The 16988-nt window shown below is 37.3% G+C and overlaps 1 protein-coding gene across 1 annotated transcript in view; it reads left to right on the top strand.

Moving 5' to 3' along the window:
* Window positions 1-16988, top strand: part of CFAP47 (cilia and flagella associated protein 47) — a 452401-nt gene that overhangs the window by 168467 nt on the left and 266946 nt on the right. Inside the window, 1 exon segment of the mRNA XM_021080094.1 lies at window positions 3230-3422. Within this exon segment, the coding sequence (XP_020935753.1) occupies window positions 3230-3422 (193 nt within the window).

Below are 16988 nucleotides of genomic sequence, written 5' to 3' on the forward strand. Positions count from 1 at the left end.
GAATCTGATGCTGTCTCCTGGTAGATAGGGTCAGGATCAAGTTGAAATGTAGACACCTACTGGTGTCTAAGAATTGCTTATTTGTGTGGAAAACTCTGCCTTTCCACATGCTGAAAGTGAGTACAGAACCCCAAAGATATGTCATTAGCAATTTTGTCATTTTTGTTTTGGGTCTTTAAAATACTTCGTGTGGACTGAACGTTAAGCAGAAAATGGTAACACTTGCACATAGAGGATTTGGGTTTTCTTGTGATGGAGTCTTAGATTCTGTATGTATTATTCTTCATTTCATTGTTCTTGGAGTTTATCCTTAGAGTCTTTTACAAAAATTAGCATTTTGTGGCAGAGTGAAAACTAACAGGTCTTTCACTGCCAGTAGTTTGAGAAGCAAAGCTGTAGAACTAAGTACAAAGGGTGGTAACTCTTCTTGTGTTAAAGTTGTTGCCTGAATTGAAATGTAGAGACAGATTTTTGGGTAAAGGAGAGAAAAATAGCTTTATTGCTTTGCCAGGCAAAGGAGGGTCACAGCAGGCCAATGCCCTGAAGACCGTGCCTCCCCCATTAGAAAGAATTGTGAGGAGCTTTATGGTGAAAAGGAGAAAAACAGGTTTTTCAGATAGGAATCAGGATTGGGACAAAGATGCATTCTTCTTTCTTTGGGGGGGGATCTTAGTCATCAAAGCTGGAGACAGGAGATCTCGGTATGATCATGACAGTGGTCTTCTGGGTTATTGCCTAGAATAACAGTACTTGCGAAAAGGGCATATTGATCAGAGATTAGAACAAACTAGGAAAGTTCCTGAAAAACATCACATGCTAATAATCTTTAACCATAGGCAGTTAGGCCCAGGATGCCTAATCATTAGCTTCCGGGTGATTGTGTTTAGGATGCAATTAAGTCAGAGAGAAGGGCAAGGAAGGACTCTAAGCTGTTCAGTTTTAAACCATTCATTTCTAGGAGAAGCATAAAGAATATAACTTTTCTCTTAGGTGTATAACATGCCTGTATTATTACGTATATTCCTTGAAAAGGAACCAGGATCCTGCCCCAAGGCTATATTGTTGCTTGACCTTTCCTCCCTTCCCTGATCAGCAACTGTCTGAACCTGTCCCTAGGAACTCAGGGAGGGTCATGGTGACTGAATGAGGCCCATTTCCTAAGAACAAGAAATGGGGGACACAGAAAGGCTTTTGCGCCCAGGAGTGCGCTCGGTTTCAAGGGTCACACCCATCCTCCAAGTGGGTCCATCATTAAATCCATATTCGTAGTCAGGGGTCATTTGTAAATCTTGTCTCATTTGTTCTGTACTGTAACCAAAATACTCTGACTCTTTCATTGAGACAGTCTTGCTGCATGGATGTAGGTTCCGGAAGGGATGAACAGCTTGTGACCTAACACTTTGCTAGCAGAGCAGCACTTTTGAATAGCTCTCTGCTGTGCTATACTAGTGATCACACACAGGTTTCTTTACTTAATCTTAGTGTTGCTTAATTATTTTTATGATCATAGCTTCGTGATCGAATATGTGGTGCATATATAGTGAATTGTAATGTAAAGGTACCAAATTTTATGATACAGGGTAAAAATATGCCAAATTACAAAACTGTATATATTTTTGTCATCTTAAAAACAGACTTCTCAAATAAACATCATGATTAAAATGACTTGTGATTTGATAACGTATTACTTTTCTTTTATTGTCTTTTGTCTTTTTAGGGCCACTCTAATGGTATATGGAAGTTCCCAGGCAAAGGGTTGAATCGGAGCTGTAGCTGCCAGCCTGCACCACAGCTCACAGCAACGCCGGATCCTTAACCCACTGAGCGAGACTAGGGATCGAACCTGCGTCCTTATGGGTACCAGTCAGTATCCATAAGGATACCACTGAGCCACGACAGGAACTCCAACTTATTACTTTAATCTTTTAAATTTTGTATTTATAAGTTACCTAAACTGGCAAATAAAGGCATTTGAAAGTCTTGTATTTTTAATGAAATAACTTGGGAAAAAAACTGTCCTCAAATGAGTTAATTTTTTAGTTAGGTAACGTGATATTGTGATTTATAATTCTTATATGTTTGGTCTTCAAACACAGTCCCTAGCTTGCAGTTCCCAAAACTTTATGAGATTTCCTGGGTGAAAAGAGCAATGGGAGAATCTTTTGTTATAATATTTGGTCTCTTGTCCTCAGTTCCTGAAATGCCTTCAGAGCCATAAAGGTGAAGTGGATGCTTTCTTATTCATAACAAACCCATTTCCACCACAACTAGGATTATGGTAACGAGGTGACTTTGGCGAGCACTAAGGATGGGGGCTGCCAGGGGAAGCAATCATGTGGTTAGAGGATTGGAACTTTCAGTCTCAACCCATGATATCCTGGGAGGGGAGAGGGGCTGGAGGTTGAATCAGTCCCCAATATCCAATTATTTAATTAATTATGCCTATGTACTGAAGCCCTCATAAAACCCAAAAGGAGAGAGTTCAGGGAGCTTTCAGCCAGAATGCTGAAACCCATTCTGGGACCAAACTCCAAGAAGAGAGAAGTTCCTTTGTTTGGGACCTCACCCTGTGTATCTCTTCATCTGGCTGTTGATTCCTATCTTTTAATATTCTTCATAATATACCAGTAATCTCATGAGTAAAAGGGTTTCCTGATTCCTGTGAGCTACTCTTAACAAATTAATTGAACACAAGGAAGGGTTGTTGGAACCTGCAACAGATAGCCTATTGTTCACAAGCCCAGGTAGCAACCTGAGCTTCCGATTGACATCTGAAGTGGAGGACAATCTTGTGGGACAGAGCTCTTAACCAGTGCAATTTAGTGCTACTTCTGTGGAGATAGTATCCGAATTGAGTTGAACTGTAGGACTTCCAGCTGGTGCTGGATAACTGCTTGGTGGTGCAGGGAACCTTCCCCCTACCCCTGGACATGCATTTTGGAAATTGGTGACCAAAACCCCTAGGTCATAAGCTTCTTTTTGTAACTTACCTAAAATAGTTACTTACAGACTAGATGCTATAGAAGCAAGAAGTTGGGAATTTACAATGAGCATTAAGGGATCACCTGATGTGTTCTTTTATTCTTACATGAATTTAATTAACCAGAAAGTACTGATGCCTTGGTTTGTTTATCTACCTGTGATTTTAAAAATTTACTCTTTAAATACTAATTTTTATTTTGCCATTCAGATTTAGTAAAGCTCTTTCTCTCTTTTATCCAAATTTCAGGTTCTGGTACTATCCAGGGTTGCACCATATAGCACCAAAAATCTGCCCCCTATACATATGCATAATTCACCAAAAATTAATCCTTGTTTTGCATCCAGCAACATATATTCCAATCCTGAAAGGATTCTGCTTAGTTGGATGAACACAAATTATGAGAATACCCGACACGTTATTTGGAAAAACTGTCACAAAGGTGAGTAATGTTTCTCTTTAATTTCTCACAAATTGTAGTGTGACAACATAGAAGGAGCCATAGAACCAAACCCAGAATCCATGGCTTCTAGACCTGACTATAGCATTTACCCTGTTCTACAAATAGGACAAGATCAGTTACCTTACATGTGTCGGGGGGCAGTGTTTCCCCGCTCCACCTGCCTTGAGTTCTTGTGGATGCTCTCATCATAAAATTAACACAAGAAAGATTAACAGGAGTGAAACAAATTTTAACCATGTGCACGTAAGTTTCATAGAAACGGTACCCAAGAAGCAGTCAAAGCAGGCAGCTTTTATACTTTTTAGACAAATAAACAATAAATTTGTGAGGAATTGATAGGACAAAGAAACTTGGGCTTTGAGCACTTAAATAGTGAAGAATCTAAGCAGAATTTGGGCTTGGAGTAGGCAATTAAAGAAGTAACAAGGTTGGTTTACACAGGCTTCTCTGCCCCAATTCCCTGTTCCTAGCGATAAGGGCATCCTTCTACCTCCAGATGCAGGGAGAGCACCTTTCACAAGAGAGATGTATTTCCTGCTTTCAGGGAGACAGGAGGGTCAAAGTGCCCCTCTTGCATTGGCAGTGTCTTAAGGAACTGGAATTCACAATAATCAATATGCCATTGAGGCACATTTGGGGGCAGCCTGCCCTGGGCCCCAACACATGTAAAATGGAAATAATAAAAGATGCTTCTTCAGTTTGTTTTGAGGAATAAATGATAAAAAGTATGTAGATAAGCTCCAGAAGTGAAAGATCACCTTGATAACACTGCTGGCATTTGCAGCTCTGTGAGGTATTAAATTTAGGTGTCACTGTTGAAACCTCGTAATTAGTTGAGATCAAGTGATAATTGACTAGAAAACATTTTACGTGTCATTGTGACTGTCATGGTGGAAATCACTGTGATAATGCTTCATGAACATTTTTTTGGGGAGTGGGTCATATTAGGTCCATATACCAAGGCCAAGACAAGTGGGTGATCGTAGGTATACCTGCTCCAGTGTTCAGGTGGGCACTCCCTTGCTCTGCTCCTGAGGAATGAGGCTTTATAAGTTTCTACCATAAGAGCTCTACGTTCTTTGAAAAAGTTTCAATTCACTGGTGTAGTTGTGCATGTTTTTCTTCATCAGAAACATTGATTGTAGTGAGAAGAGCACACGTGTATGTGGGTTGTTTCTTTGGCTTCCATTCAGCTCCCCTCTTCCAAGTACATAACAACCTGCTGTGTTCAGAATAGGCTTTATTTTATTTGTTATATAGAACCCTTAGAGTTTAAACTTTAGAAGTTAGGGGATGATTAAGAGTGTGATTTAAAATGAGACTTTGAGTTGCAGTTGCTCTTAACTTAAAGGCATGACTTTAGTAAACAGAGTGACATCAAGATTGAAAGAGATATACTGATGTACTGGTATACTGGTATTAGAGAACAGTAAACATGGAATATTTCATTACCTTCCATTTGACATGCTGGTAATAGTATGTCAGAACAATTTGCCTTGAAACTACAATTTAATAAGATTCACATCTTATAAACATGTGTTTGGCCTATTCAGAAATGTAAAAAGCAAGGTGTAAATAAGTAGTTTGATTACTGAGGAGTAACACTTTAACCAGAGCATTATAAAATATGTACATATATTAGAAATTAATAAGTTCAATTGTTATAAAATTATTACGGTTCTCTTTTTACTACCAGAATGGTTTGTGCAAGCTAATTTCAAGGAGTTTGCTGCATTTTTTAGAATAATGCATTATGGGCACTGTCCTATTTGTTGCTTTTTAAAATACTAAATGCCTTTGCAGAGCCCTTGCACTTCCTATCCCCTCTGCTTGGAGCTTTATTTCCCTGCCTATCTTCATGATTCCTATTCCCACTTCACTCAAGACCCTGCTTACATAGCACATTATTTGAGAAGCTTTCCCAATTCCCTCTCTAAAATAGCATATCCTTCAGTCCTCTTCTTTCTGGCTCTATTTTTCTCAATAATGTCTATAACCCCAGTAATGTGTATACTCGTCGTCCTTCTGTAGAATGTTTGCTTCTTAACAGGAACAATGTCTTGTGTTTTGTTGTTAGCAGCCATAGTCTCAGAAGAGTGTCTGGAAAGTAACAGATACCAAATATTGTTTGAGTAAATAAATGAATGAAAAGAATGAGTGAATAAAGGGACACATTCAGGTGTTGTATATTTCTCTACCCTAGTCCAAACACTTGAATATCTATTGGCTTACTAGTTCGTACTTTCCGGTACCAATTCAGGGATCAGGTTGAATGGCTGAAGTGGAAGGAGGCACTTGACATGTTCAGTATGGACCTGGGTACAGGTCTACAGGGTTAATAACAGTGGCGGTCCCTGAGGATAAGCTTAGGATTTCATTTAGATGAATTTGAATGGAGAAAAAGTTATACCCGGCGCCCCATATTTTTACCTTCCAACATAGACACTTACTCTGCTAAGCCCCACTACATTGGTAAAGTCTCACCATGCCTACATCTTGGCACATTGGTGCTGTGGAAGATAGACGGATAGGGCTATACCTCGAACCTTTTGATTAAGAAACTCTGAGGGTGACGCTCAGCCATCGGCTTTAGTAAACTGTCTGTATGATTCTGATGCATTCTGAAGTATGAAACAATTAGGCTGTAGTATCAAAAAAAATTTATATTAGTGCTTTTAAATTGTTCATAGAATGGTATTTATTCACCAATTATATATTTTTAAAAAAGAAATCCCTTCGTTAAACAACAATTCCTTTGATGTAATAATGGCTGAGAGTTTCCCCAAATTAATGTCAGATATCACACCATAGATCCCGGAAGCTCAGAGAATACCAAGTGGGGTAAATGCCCCCAAAACTTTATACCCTGGCATATTATATTTCAAACTGTAGAAAATTAAAAATAAAGAAAAAAATCTTGAAAGAAATCAAAGTAGCAAAACCGCTTACCTACAGAGATCAAAGATTAGAATTATATCCAGCACCTCAGAAATCATGCATTCAGGAAGAGATTAGAGTGATAAAGTGTTGATAAGGGGAAAAAAATGACCTAGAATTTTATACTCTGTGAAATTATCCTTCAGTAGTGAGGGAGAATGGAGATCCCATCATGGCTCAGCAGAAACGAATCTGCCGAGTATCCATGAGGATGCAGGTTCTATCCCTGGCCTCACTCAGTGGGTTAAGGATCTGGCGTTGCCGTGCACTGTGGTGTAGGTTGCAGATGTAGCTCGGATCTGGCGTTGTGTGGCTGTGGTGTAGGCCAGCAGCTGCAGCTTCTATTTGACCTCTAGCCTGGGAACCTCCATATGCCATGGGTGTGGCCCTGAAAAGCCCCCCACAAAAAAAAAATTTGTGAAGGAGAAACCATTACAGAGAATAGATAGTGGGCCTTGCTTATGTATTTTTTTGGTTAACTGATTAGTTGGTAGCTTAAGGGCCAGTCTGTCCTTCACCAGCCTGATGGGGCAACAGACATAATTTTTATTAGTTTATGGATTTCTCAGAAATTTGTGAGAGTTTAGCAGTGGAACCAACATGACGGGTTGTTTGCATGTTATATATCTGCTGAGGTCTTTTTATCAGCATTTCCAGTTAAGTTAGGGAAGGTCTGATACATTTCTGTTATTAGAATTTTTAAGAGTTTTTTTATTCAGTTTATTTAAACAAAACAAGATGAAAAATAGTTCATCCATTTATTTCACCCCTGTACCCCCTACCTCTTGTAACCACCAGTCTGTTTTCTGTATCTGTGAGCTTGCTTTTTGTTGTTGTTGTTTTAATTTCTACATATAAGAGAGATCAGATGGTGTTTGTCTTTCTCTGTCTGACATATTTTACTTAGCATAATGTCCTGAGGGTCCATCCATGTTGTCGCAAATGGAAAGATTTCACTCTTTATATGGCTGAATAGTATTCCATTGTGTGTGTGTGTACGCATACATGTGCATGCCACATCTTCTTTATCCATTCATTTACTTATGGGCATTTAGGTTGTTTCCATGCTTTGGCTATTATAAATAATGCTACAGTGAACAAGGGGTGCATATATCTTTTTAAATTAGTGTCTTTCTTTTCTTCAGATAAATACCCATAAGTGGGATTGCTGGATTATGTGGTAGCTGTATCTTTGATTTTTTGAGGAACCTCCATACTGTTTTCCATCATGGTTGCACCAATTTACATTTCCACTGATAGTGCGCTTAGTGCTCAAGGCTTCCCTTTTCTCCACATACTTGTCAATGCATGTTACTTCTTGTCTTTTTGATAATAGCCATTCCAACAGCTATGAGGCCATATCTCACTGTGATTTTGATTTGTGATTTTGATTTGCATTTCCCTGGTGATTAATGATGCCGAGCATCTTTACTGTACCTCCTGGCCATAAGTATGCTTTCTTTGGAAACATTTCTATTTAAATCTTCTGCCCATTCTTCAAGTGGATTATTTGTTTGTTTCCATGAAGTTATATGGGTTTTAAAAAAGTGTTTTGATATTAGCCCCTTACATGATTTGCATTTGTTTTCTCCCATTCAGTAGGTTGCCTTTTCATTTTGTTGATGATTTCCTTTGCTGCACTCTATCATTAGAATTTATTTGTATTGATTGAACTGGGAAAGACAAATAAGAGAGCTGTCTTCTTGCTACAGGAAGGCATATTGGAAAGCAGCAAGTAGGAAATTTGAAATAAATTGGCCTAGAGTCCCAGCCATTTGATATGCTTTGAGCATATCACAACTGTGTTTTAAGACTTCATTCTTTTGGCCTTGGAGAATCATGAGAGATAGCTAAGCTGATGCCTGCTATGCTAAAACAGGCATTTGGTCTGACAGCAGCAAGTCCATGCATTCATGTGCACCACAGCTTCAGGCTTTTGAGTAGCATACTTGATTTTAGCACTGAGGGAAGATGGAGATGTCTTAACTGTGAACTTGCTATGAATTTGCCCAAGAGTACACAGTACCAGACAGTCATTCAAAGTTTGGGAAAATTTCTCTTGCTAACTACACATAGTTTCTGGGAGCCACTGTTTAAAAAAAAAAAAAAAGATAACTTTCCTGCTTTTGAAAATTCCTAGCATGTGAGGATTTGTTCTAAGTGTTGATAAAGTCAAAAAACGTTTTCCATGTGAGAAGTGGACACCTGTCTCATGTATATAGGAGACGTTTTTACCCGGAGGTACGTTTGCTCTTATATACTCATCCTTCTATTCCCAGTAATGCTTTATATTGTAAAGCACTTTTATCATTAACACTTTAGTTAATGTTTTTCACTGATGAATCGTTTTTCACACTTTAGTGACTTTTCTTCAGAGGATCATGCTGCTGATAAAGTATGTCCATGTCAGTCCTCTGAACCCTTTACTTCACTTGCTGCATTTGACTGCTACTGAAAAGTTATTATCTGATAATCACTTGGTGATTTTGAAAACAGCAACAGCCATTTTGTAACATAAAGTTTAATTTCTGATAGGACTAGAGACTCTCATTTTACTACACTTTTAACAAGATCCCCAAATTGGAGCATTTTTCCCCCCCAGTATATTGTTCTTATTTATTTATTTATTTATTTATTTATTTATTTATTCATTTTTTCCCGCTGTACAGCAAGGGGATCAAGTTATCCTTACATGTATACATTTTTCCCCCACCCTTTGTTCTGTTGCAATATGAGTATCTAGACATAGTTCTCAATGCTACTCAGCAGGATCTCCTTGTAAATCTATTCTAAGTTGTGTCTGATAAGCCCAAGCTCCCAATCCCTCCCACTCCCTCCCTCTCCCATTGGGCAGCCACAAGTCTATTCTCCAAGTCCATGATTTTCTCTTCTGTGGAGATGTTCATTTGTGCTGGATATTAGATTCCAGTTAAAAGTGATATCATATGGTATTTTTCTTTGTCTTTCTAACTCATTTCACTCAGTATGAGATTCTCTAGTTCCATCCATGTTGCTGCAAAAGGCATTATGTCATTCTTTTTTATGGCTGAGTAGTATTCCATTGTGTATATATACCACATCTTCCGCATAAATTGGAGCATTTTGAACTGTTTTCAAAGGAGCTTTGTTCTACAAAATAATGTCTTATTTAACTCATGCTTTTTCAACATTTTTTTCATGAAGTAACAATTCTAGTTCTTATGAATGAAAAATACTGTTTTTTATTCTCTTTAGTAGAACAGAGTTATGTTTGGCAACATTTATCTTTTATTTTATATACCATCTAAAGGTGCCCTGATTTCATTTGTTGTGTAATAATTTGTTAAACAATATTCACTACATGTTTGGGAGATTGTATTGGCCTTTTAATAATGCTGTCTCTTCTTAAAACTAATGTGATGTTAAGGTCTTAATTTTGTATGCATTGATTGTTTCAAATGTGTCTAATTTTTAACTTCATTAAACCAGAAAGCAGACATTATTTACAAAGAACTTTGTTTTTTCCAGAAGATCCAAATCAATCTGGTAATGTTTCACCTTTAATATTTATCATCACTGTTGCAAGATTGAAATGCACACAGACAATAGAAATACCATCATCTGACATTTTAGTGTTATATCTAGAATGTTTTATTTGGGGAATGTCAGTCAATATATAGAATTCATGATTAATGTGAAGCTCAGCACTAAATTCAGAGAAATGCCAAGCAGTCAAACAGATGTGAGAACAGAAAGTTAAGCCATTCTCAATTGATTAGCAGTTTGGTTCAGTAAGTCAGGGCAAACCAAAGCAATAACCATGTGTTTGGGAAAATGGAGGGTGTAAAAATTGCGCCACAGCTAGATGACATTCTTTCTCTCTCTTTCATGTTTATACCTACTCAAAGTTATTGCCTTTCAGCAAGAGACCATTATTTACTTGAATAAAGCCCTTTTCTTTTAATTTTTTTATTATAGTTGATATGATGTTCTATCAATTTCTGCTGTACAGCAAAGTGACCCAGTTATACATATATATATATACATTCTTTTTTTCATATTATCTTCCATCATGTTCCATCACAAGGGATTAGATATAGTTCCCTGTGCTATACAGCAGGGCCTCATTGCTTATCCACTCCAGATGCAATAGTTTGCCTCTACTAACTCCAAACTCCCAGTCCATTCCACTCCCTCCCCCTTGGCAACCACAAGTCTGTTCTCTATGTCCATGAATTTGTTTCAAACAAAGTCCTTTTAATGTTCATTGCAACCAGAGAGACCACACATCATGGAGAACCATGGGTATCTCACAGTAAGGGATATTATGAAGGATTTCTGTATTGTCTGGGTTAACTGGGAAAGGTTCAAAGCATAGAGGAGCGGAATTTGCCACCCCAAAATGTGTCTCTTTGGAATATTATTTTAAGTAGGTTGGCTATTTTCTAAGGAACAGAAGACATGGGAAAAATTCTAAAAACCAAGAAGGTGTTATACTTTTGTAAGAAACATTTACATTTGTAAGGGAAATCTCCCTTTGCGTGATTTTTGCCCTGTCTGTACCAGAAGGAGGAAGATTACCAAATTTCTAGAAGCTTATCAATGGAAAAAACTTAAATATGCATAAAAACCATGTCTTTGTTTACTGTGCTTTTCTTGGTTACCTCCCAAGACTGACTCACCCCACCCTCAACATCCTCTTTTGTCTTTGGCTCAGGATGCTATTTAAGGTGAGAATTTCACCCATTTTGGTGAGTTACTCAGTTTTCTGGGTCTCTCCCATATACACACACACAAGTTAACTTTTGTTAGATTTTCTCCTGATAATCTGTGTCGTGTCAATTTAATTCTTAGGCGAGTCAGAAGAACCTAGAAGGATAGAAGAAAATTTCTACCTGCCCAACAAAGGAAACAGGGATTTGCCTTGACTGTATGTTGTCAAGGACAGTGGTACTCCTGTTATTGAGTAACTTAGTAAATCTTATCTAGTGGAAAAAGACTGCAGTGAGGGTAATTCTTTAATTGGTAAAGAAGCAGTGGTCACTCATATTAGCCAGGACAGGGGGATGTTTGGTGTTTTGCAACTTAGACAATGAGCTTTTTTTGTTCTGTGCTTAGGCGAGGTTGTGAAATGCTCTTGTTTTGTCTCACTTCATCACAGTCACTAAGTGACCTTGTATGCCACTGGTGTTCTGTGAGGAGACTTTTTATGTCCAGTAAGAGAATAACATGACCTCGCTGTGAGTATCAGGTCAGCTCCTACCAGTACCAAAGCCTAGCCTAGTTGATACTGGGCAAGCTCTCACATTTCTGGGGCTGTTCTCTCTTTCACCAAAATCACCATATAGAATATATGAAGAATTATGCTTGCAACATGACTTCATCTGAAATGAACTATTAGGGCCTGTAAGAAATGATAAATTATTTATTTTACTTTCCCACTGTCAACATGTGCAAGTTCCAGTTTGTGCACATCCTCACCACCACTTGTGACTGTCTTTTTACCATAGCCATTAGGTGTGTGTTAGGTGGTGTTTTATTTGGGTGTGAATTGCATCCCTTAGTGGCTAATGGTGTTGTGTACTCAGCATTTTCAGTTTCTAATATTTTTGCTTTAACATTTTCTTTTGTTATACTTTAATATGTAACAATATAAAAGCCTCTTACCCTGTCCACACCATGTTCTTCTAAAATTAGATAGTTTCTTCACTTGTTAGGTTTCCAGGGTAGGTATTGTAATTTAAAAAAATTGGAAAAAAAAAAGTAGAAAAAGTTAAAGTATATGACCAAAAATTCAATAATTAAAATATTACAAAAAACCATTGAAATATTAAAATATTACCAAAAAACCATTGAAATACTCATAATTGCATTCAATATAATAGGGACCCAGAACGCTGAAAGTTTATAGTAGAATTTAATATGAATGTAACATTTCAAAACCCATAATATTTACTTCATCAGTAAATAGTGCTAGATCAGTTGACTGACATTTTGTAATTAAGGTAAAGTTAACTTTGTACTATATACCATGTACCAAAGATGAATTCTGAACATATGAAAAAATATTAAGTACAAAAAGAGTCTGTAAAATACCTTTCTAGAATTAGTTTACTGATATTTTATTTTTTTGTTTGATTTTATGTAAGTGAAACTTTGTATTTTCTGTACATTTTAGTTTTTTTGCTATAATTTTGTACAAACCTCATTAGTTACTTAAAGAAGAGTCCCTCTTTTTAAGAGTTTCTATAATAGTGAAATTGCTTGTTTCTTAAATTTTGTAAGAATTTGCTAGTAAAATCATCTGGGCCTCTGATTTCTAAAAGGGATGATTTTCAATAACTAAATAATTTTTTTTATAGTAATAGAATTTATTTTTTAATTTTGTTATTACTTAGAAGAATTTATCACATCTGTAGTTGTACAATGGTCATAACAATCCAATTTCACAGGATTTCCATCCCACAGCCCAAGCACATCTCCCTACCCCCCAAACTGTCTCCTCCAGAGACCAAAAGTTTTTCAATGCCTGTGAGTCAGCATCTGTTCTGCAAAGAAGTTCAGTCTGTCCTTTTTTCAGATTCCACATGTCAGTGAAAGCATTTGATGTTGGTGTCTCATTGTATGGCTGACTTCACTTAGCATGATAGTTTCTAGGTCCATCCATGTTGCTGAAAATGCTGGTATTTCATTCCTTTTAATGGCTGAGTAATATTGCATTGTGTATATATACCACCTCTTCTTGATCCACTCCTCTGTCGATGGACATTTAGGTTGTTTCCATGTTTTGGCTGTTGAAAATAGTGCTGCAATGAACATCGGAGTACATGTGTCTTTGCACGTCATGGTTTTCTCTGGATAGGTGCCCAGGAGTGGGATTGTTGGATCAAATGGTAGTTCTATTTTTAGTTTTCTGAGGACTCTCCATCCTGTTTTTCACAGTGGTTGCACCAATTTACAATCCCACCAACCGTGTACTAGTATTTCTTTTTCTCCACACCCTCTCCAGCTCTTATTGTTTGTAGACTTTTGGATGATGGCCGTTCTGGCTGGTGTAAGGTGGTACCAATTGTAATAAGATTATTTTTTATTTTCCATTTTTCACTGAGTGAGATTTTATAACTCGTTTTATGAAATTAATGAGTATCATTTGAATTTAAAAATATATTGGCATAATATTATTGTGTCTTTTCTCTTATATGTAACTCCTATAATTATTTTATTGCATTAAATATTGTTTTCTTACACTTTCTTGTATTTTTAATCATAATTATCACCTTGGTACACAGGAGTCTTCACTTACTTTCTAGTTTAATGATGTATTTATATGGAGATTCTACTAAGTATTATATACATACATCTTACCAATCTCATGTGGCTGATCTTATAATTATTATATGCAGCTGATCTTATTTAGAGTTCACATATCCTAATAATTCAATTGTCTTTAGAAGCAAGATTATTTCTGCAGTAATGCGCATGTCGCATTGTGTTTCCAAAGTGTTTTAAAAAGCAATTTAAAATGTTCTGTGTTATTTGTTATGAATATAGGCACAAAAATCCTCAAAAATACTAGCAAAATCCTGCAACATTTTAAAAGAATTAAACAAAATTACCAGATGAGATATGTTCCAGGAATGAAAGGTTGGTTTATCATATAAATACTGTTGGCTTAAAAAAAATGCACCGTGTGAGAGTTGTGAGTTAAGTTTTCTTTGGGGCAAAATGAGGACTATAGCCTGGAAGGCAGCATTTCAGATAGTTCTGAAAAGCCACTCCAGAGGGGTAGGGGGAAGGTCAAAATGTATGGGATTTTAGTGAAGTGGGGAGGTACATGCAGTCAAGCACACATTTTGCAGAAGGTTGATGCTAGTCACGAGGAGCAAATAGCACCATGAAGGGTTTTAGTGCTTTTTCTAGAAACAGGGAGATGCAAGAATTGGACACATAAAATCTTCTCCTGAAAATATCTATCTGAAGACCTGTTCTGCCAGTTTTCCCAGACCATGGCATGCCTCCCTCCTGATCTCCATCCTGAACTCTTTCAGGGGATGTTGCAGGTTAGCAGCTCATGAGTCAGTCCTTGTACAGACAAATGGCAAGTGCCAGTCTCTAGTTCATAATACCAGTAGATGTTCAATGGTATATTAGTAGAATAAAAAGGAAAACAAAATAAAAATTTCAAAGGACACAGAAATAGCAAAATCAGATATCTGGCCAGAGACTTTACTGAGAATATAAAAAAAAACACTTAAAGTGGAGTTCCTTGGTGGTCTAGTGGTTAGAATTAAGTGCTTTTCCTGGTGCAGCCCAGATTCAGTCCCTGGTCTGGGAACTGAGATCCCACATCAAGCTGCTGTGCTCCGTGGACGAAAACAAACAAAAAATAAATAATAAAACAAAAAACCCAACAAACACCACCAAAAAACCCCCTGAAAAACCCACTCAAAACTGAAAAACAACAACAAAAAATCCAACTAAAAATGGGCAAAGGCTTTTAATAGACATTTCTAAAGATTAGAAGATAAGTAAATGGCTGATGACATGAAAAGATGCTCTATGTAATTAGTCATTAGGGAAATGCAAAACCAAACTACAGTGGGATAGCACTTGATAAATACTGTGAGTAAAATTATGAAAAAAAAAGACATGTTACAACTAGTATTGACAAGGATTTGTAGAAATTAGAACCAAATACATTGCTAGATAGATTGTGAAATGCTGGAACCACTTTGGAAAACAGCTTAGCAACTTTTTCACAGTATTAACAGTAGATTAACAATATGTTCCAACAATTAAACTCATTGGATTCTACTCAAAATAATTAAAAGTGTTCACACAAAAACTCCTATATAAATGTTTATAGAAGCATTATTTATAATAGTCAAAAAGTAAAAAAACTCATATGCCCATAAACTGATAAATGGATAAACAAAATATGTTATATTCATAAAGTAGAATATTATTCAGCCATGAAAAGGAATGAAGCACTTATATATGCTACAGCCTTTAATCTTGAAAACATTATGCTAAATGAAAGAAGCCAGAACAGAAGAGAGCATGCATTTTATGGTTTCGTGTCTATGAAATGTTCAGAATAAATAAATCATAGTGACAGAAATTAGATTTTTACAGGGGATAATGGAAGAAATAAATGGGAAGTGACTGATAGCTAATAGATTCAGGGTTTATTTATGTGTTGGTAAAATATTCTACAATTTTAGAGTAACAATAATCATTACAATTCTGAAAATAATAACAGTGGACTGGACAATTGGGTGAAATTTATGATATGTGAATTATTAATAAATCTGTTGCAAAATATACTATTATAGTTACCTACAATATATATTACTTATGATATTTATAAAAATAGGTGAATGCATTTATTCCTTCAGTGGATAAAATGGTTCAGTTTTTTGTGTGTGTTTTTGTGTGTTTTGTCTTTCAAGGGCCACACCCAAAGCATATGGAGGTTCTCAGGCTAGGGGTCGAATCGGAGCTACAGCTGCTGGACCATGCCATAGCCACAGCAATGTGAGACCCAAGCCGTGTCTGTGACCTGCACCACAGCTTATGGCAATGCTGGATCCTTAACCCAGTGAGTGAGGCCAGGGATTGAACCTGCATCCTCATGGATGCTAGTCAGATTCATTTCTGCTGAGCCACGACGGTAACTCCAGAAATGGTTCAGTTTTATGTGTAATAGCTGTATCTCTAGTTTGTAATATTATTTAGGACCATCAATTTTTTTTTTTTTTTTGTCTTTTGTCTTTTTGTTGTTGTTGTTGTTATTGTTGCTATTTCTTGGGCCGCTCCCGCGGCATATGGAGGTTCCCAGGCCAGGGGTTGAATCGGAGCTGTAGCCACCGGCCTACGCCAGAGCCACAGCAACACGGGATCCAAGCCGCGTCTGCAACCTACACCACAGCTCACGGCAACGCCGGATCGTTAACCCACTGAGCAAGGGCAGGGATCGAACCCGCAACCTCATGGTTCCTAGTCGGATTTATTAACCACTGCGCCACGACAGGAACTCCAGGACCATCAATTTTTTATAATGATTTTTATTTTTTCCATTATAGCTGATTTACAGTGTTCTGTCAATTTTCTACTGCACAGCGAGGTGACCCAGTCACACATACATGTATACATTCTTTTTTCTCATGTTATCATGCTCCATCACAAGTGACCAGACCTAGTTCCCAGTGCTATACAGCAGGATCCCATTGCTTATGCATTCCAGAGGCAATCGTTTGCTTCTATTAACCCCAAATTCCCAGTCTCTCCCGCTCCCTTTCCCTCCCTATTGGCAACCACAAGTCTGTTCTCCATGTAGGACCAGCATTTTTATGAATATTTTAATATTTCTGAATATTTAAAATGATGAAATCTAAAAAACAGATAAAATACAACTTCCAAATTAAAATTTTTAAAAATCTGTGAAACATCTCTCTCTTTTTTTTTTTTTGTCTTTTTGCTATTTCTTGGGCCGTTCCCGCGGCATATGGAGGTTCCCAGGCTAGGGGTCAAATCGGAGCTGTAGCCACTGGCCTACGCCAGAGCCACAGCAACACGGGATCCAAGCCGCGTCTGCAACCTACACCACAGCTCACGGCAACGCCGGAT

This window comes from Sus scrofa, chromosome X (assembly GCF_000003025.6).
Source record: "Sus scrofa isolate TJ Tabasco breed Duroc chromosome X, Sscrofa11.1, whole genome shotgun sequence".
In the NCBI taxonomy this organism is placed as follows: domain Eukaryota; kingdom Metazoa; phylum Chordata; class Mammalia; order Artiodactyla; family Suidae; genus Sus; species Sus scrofa.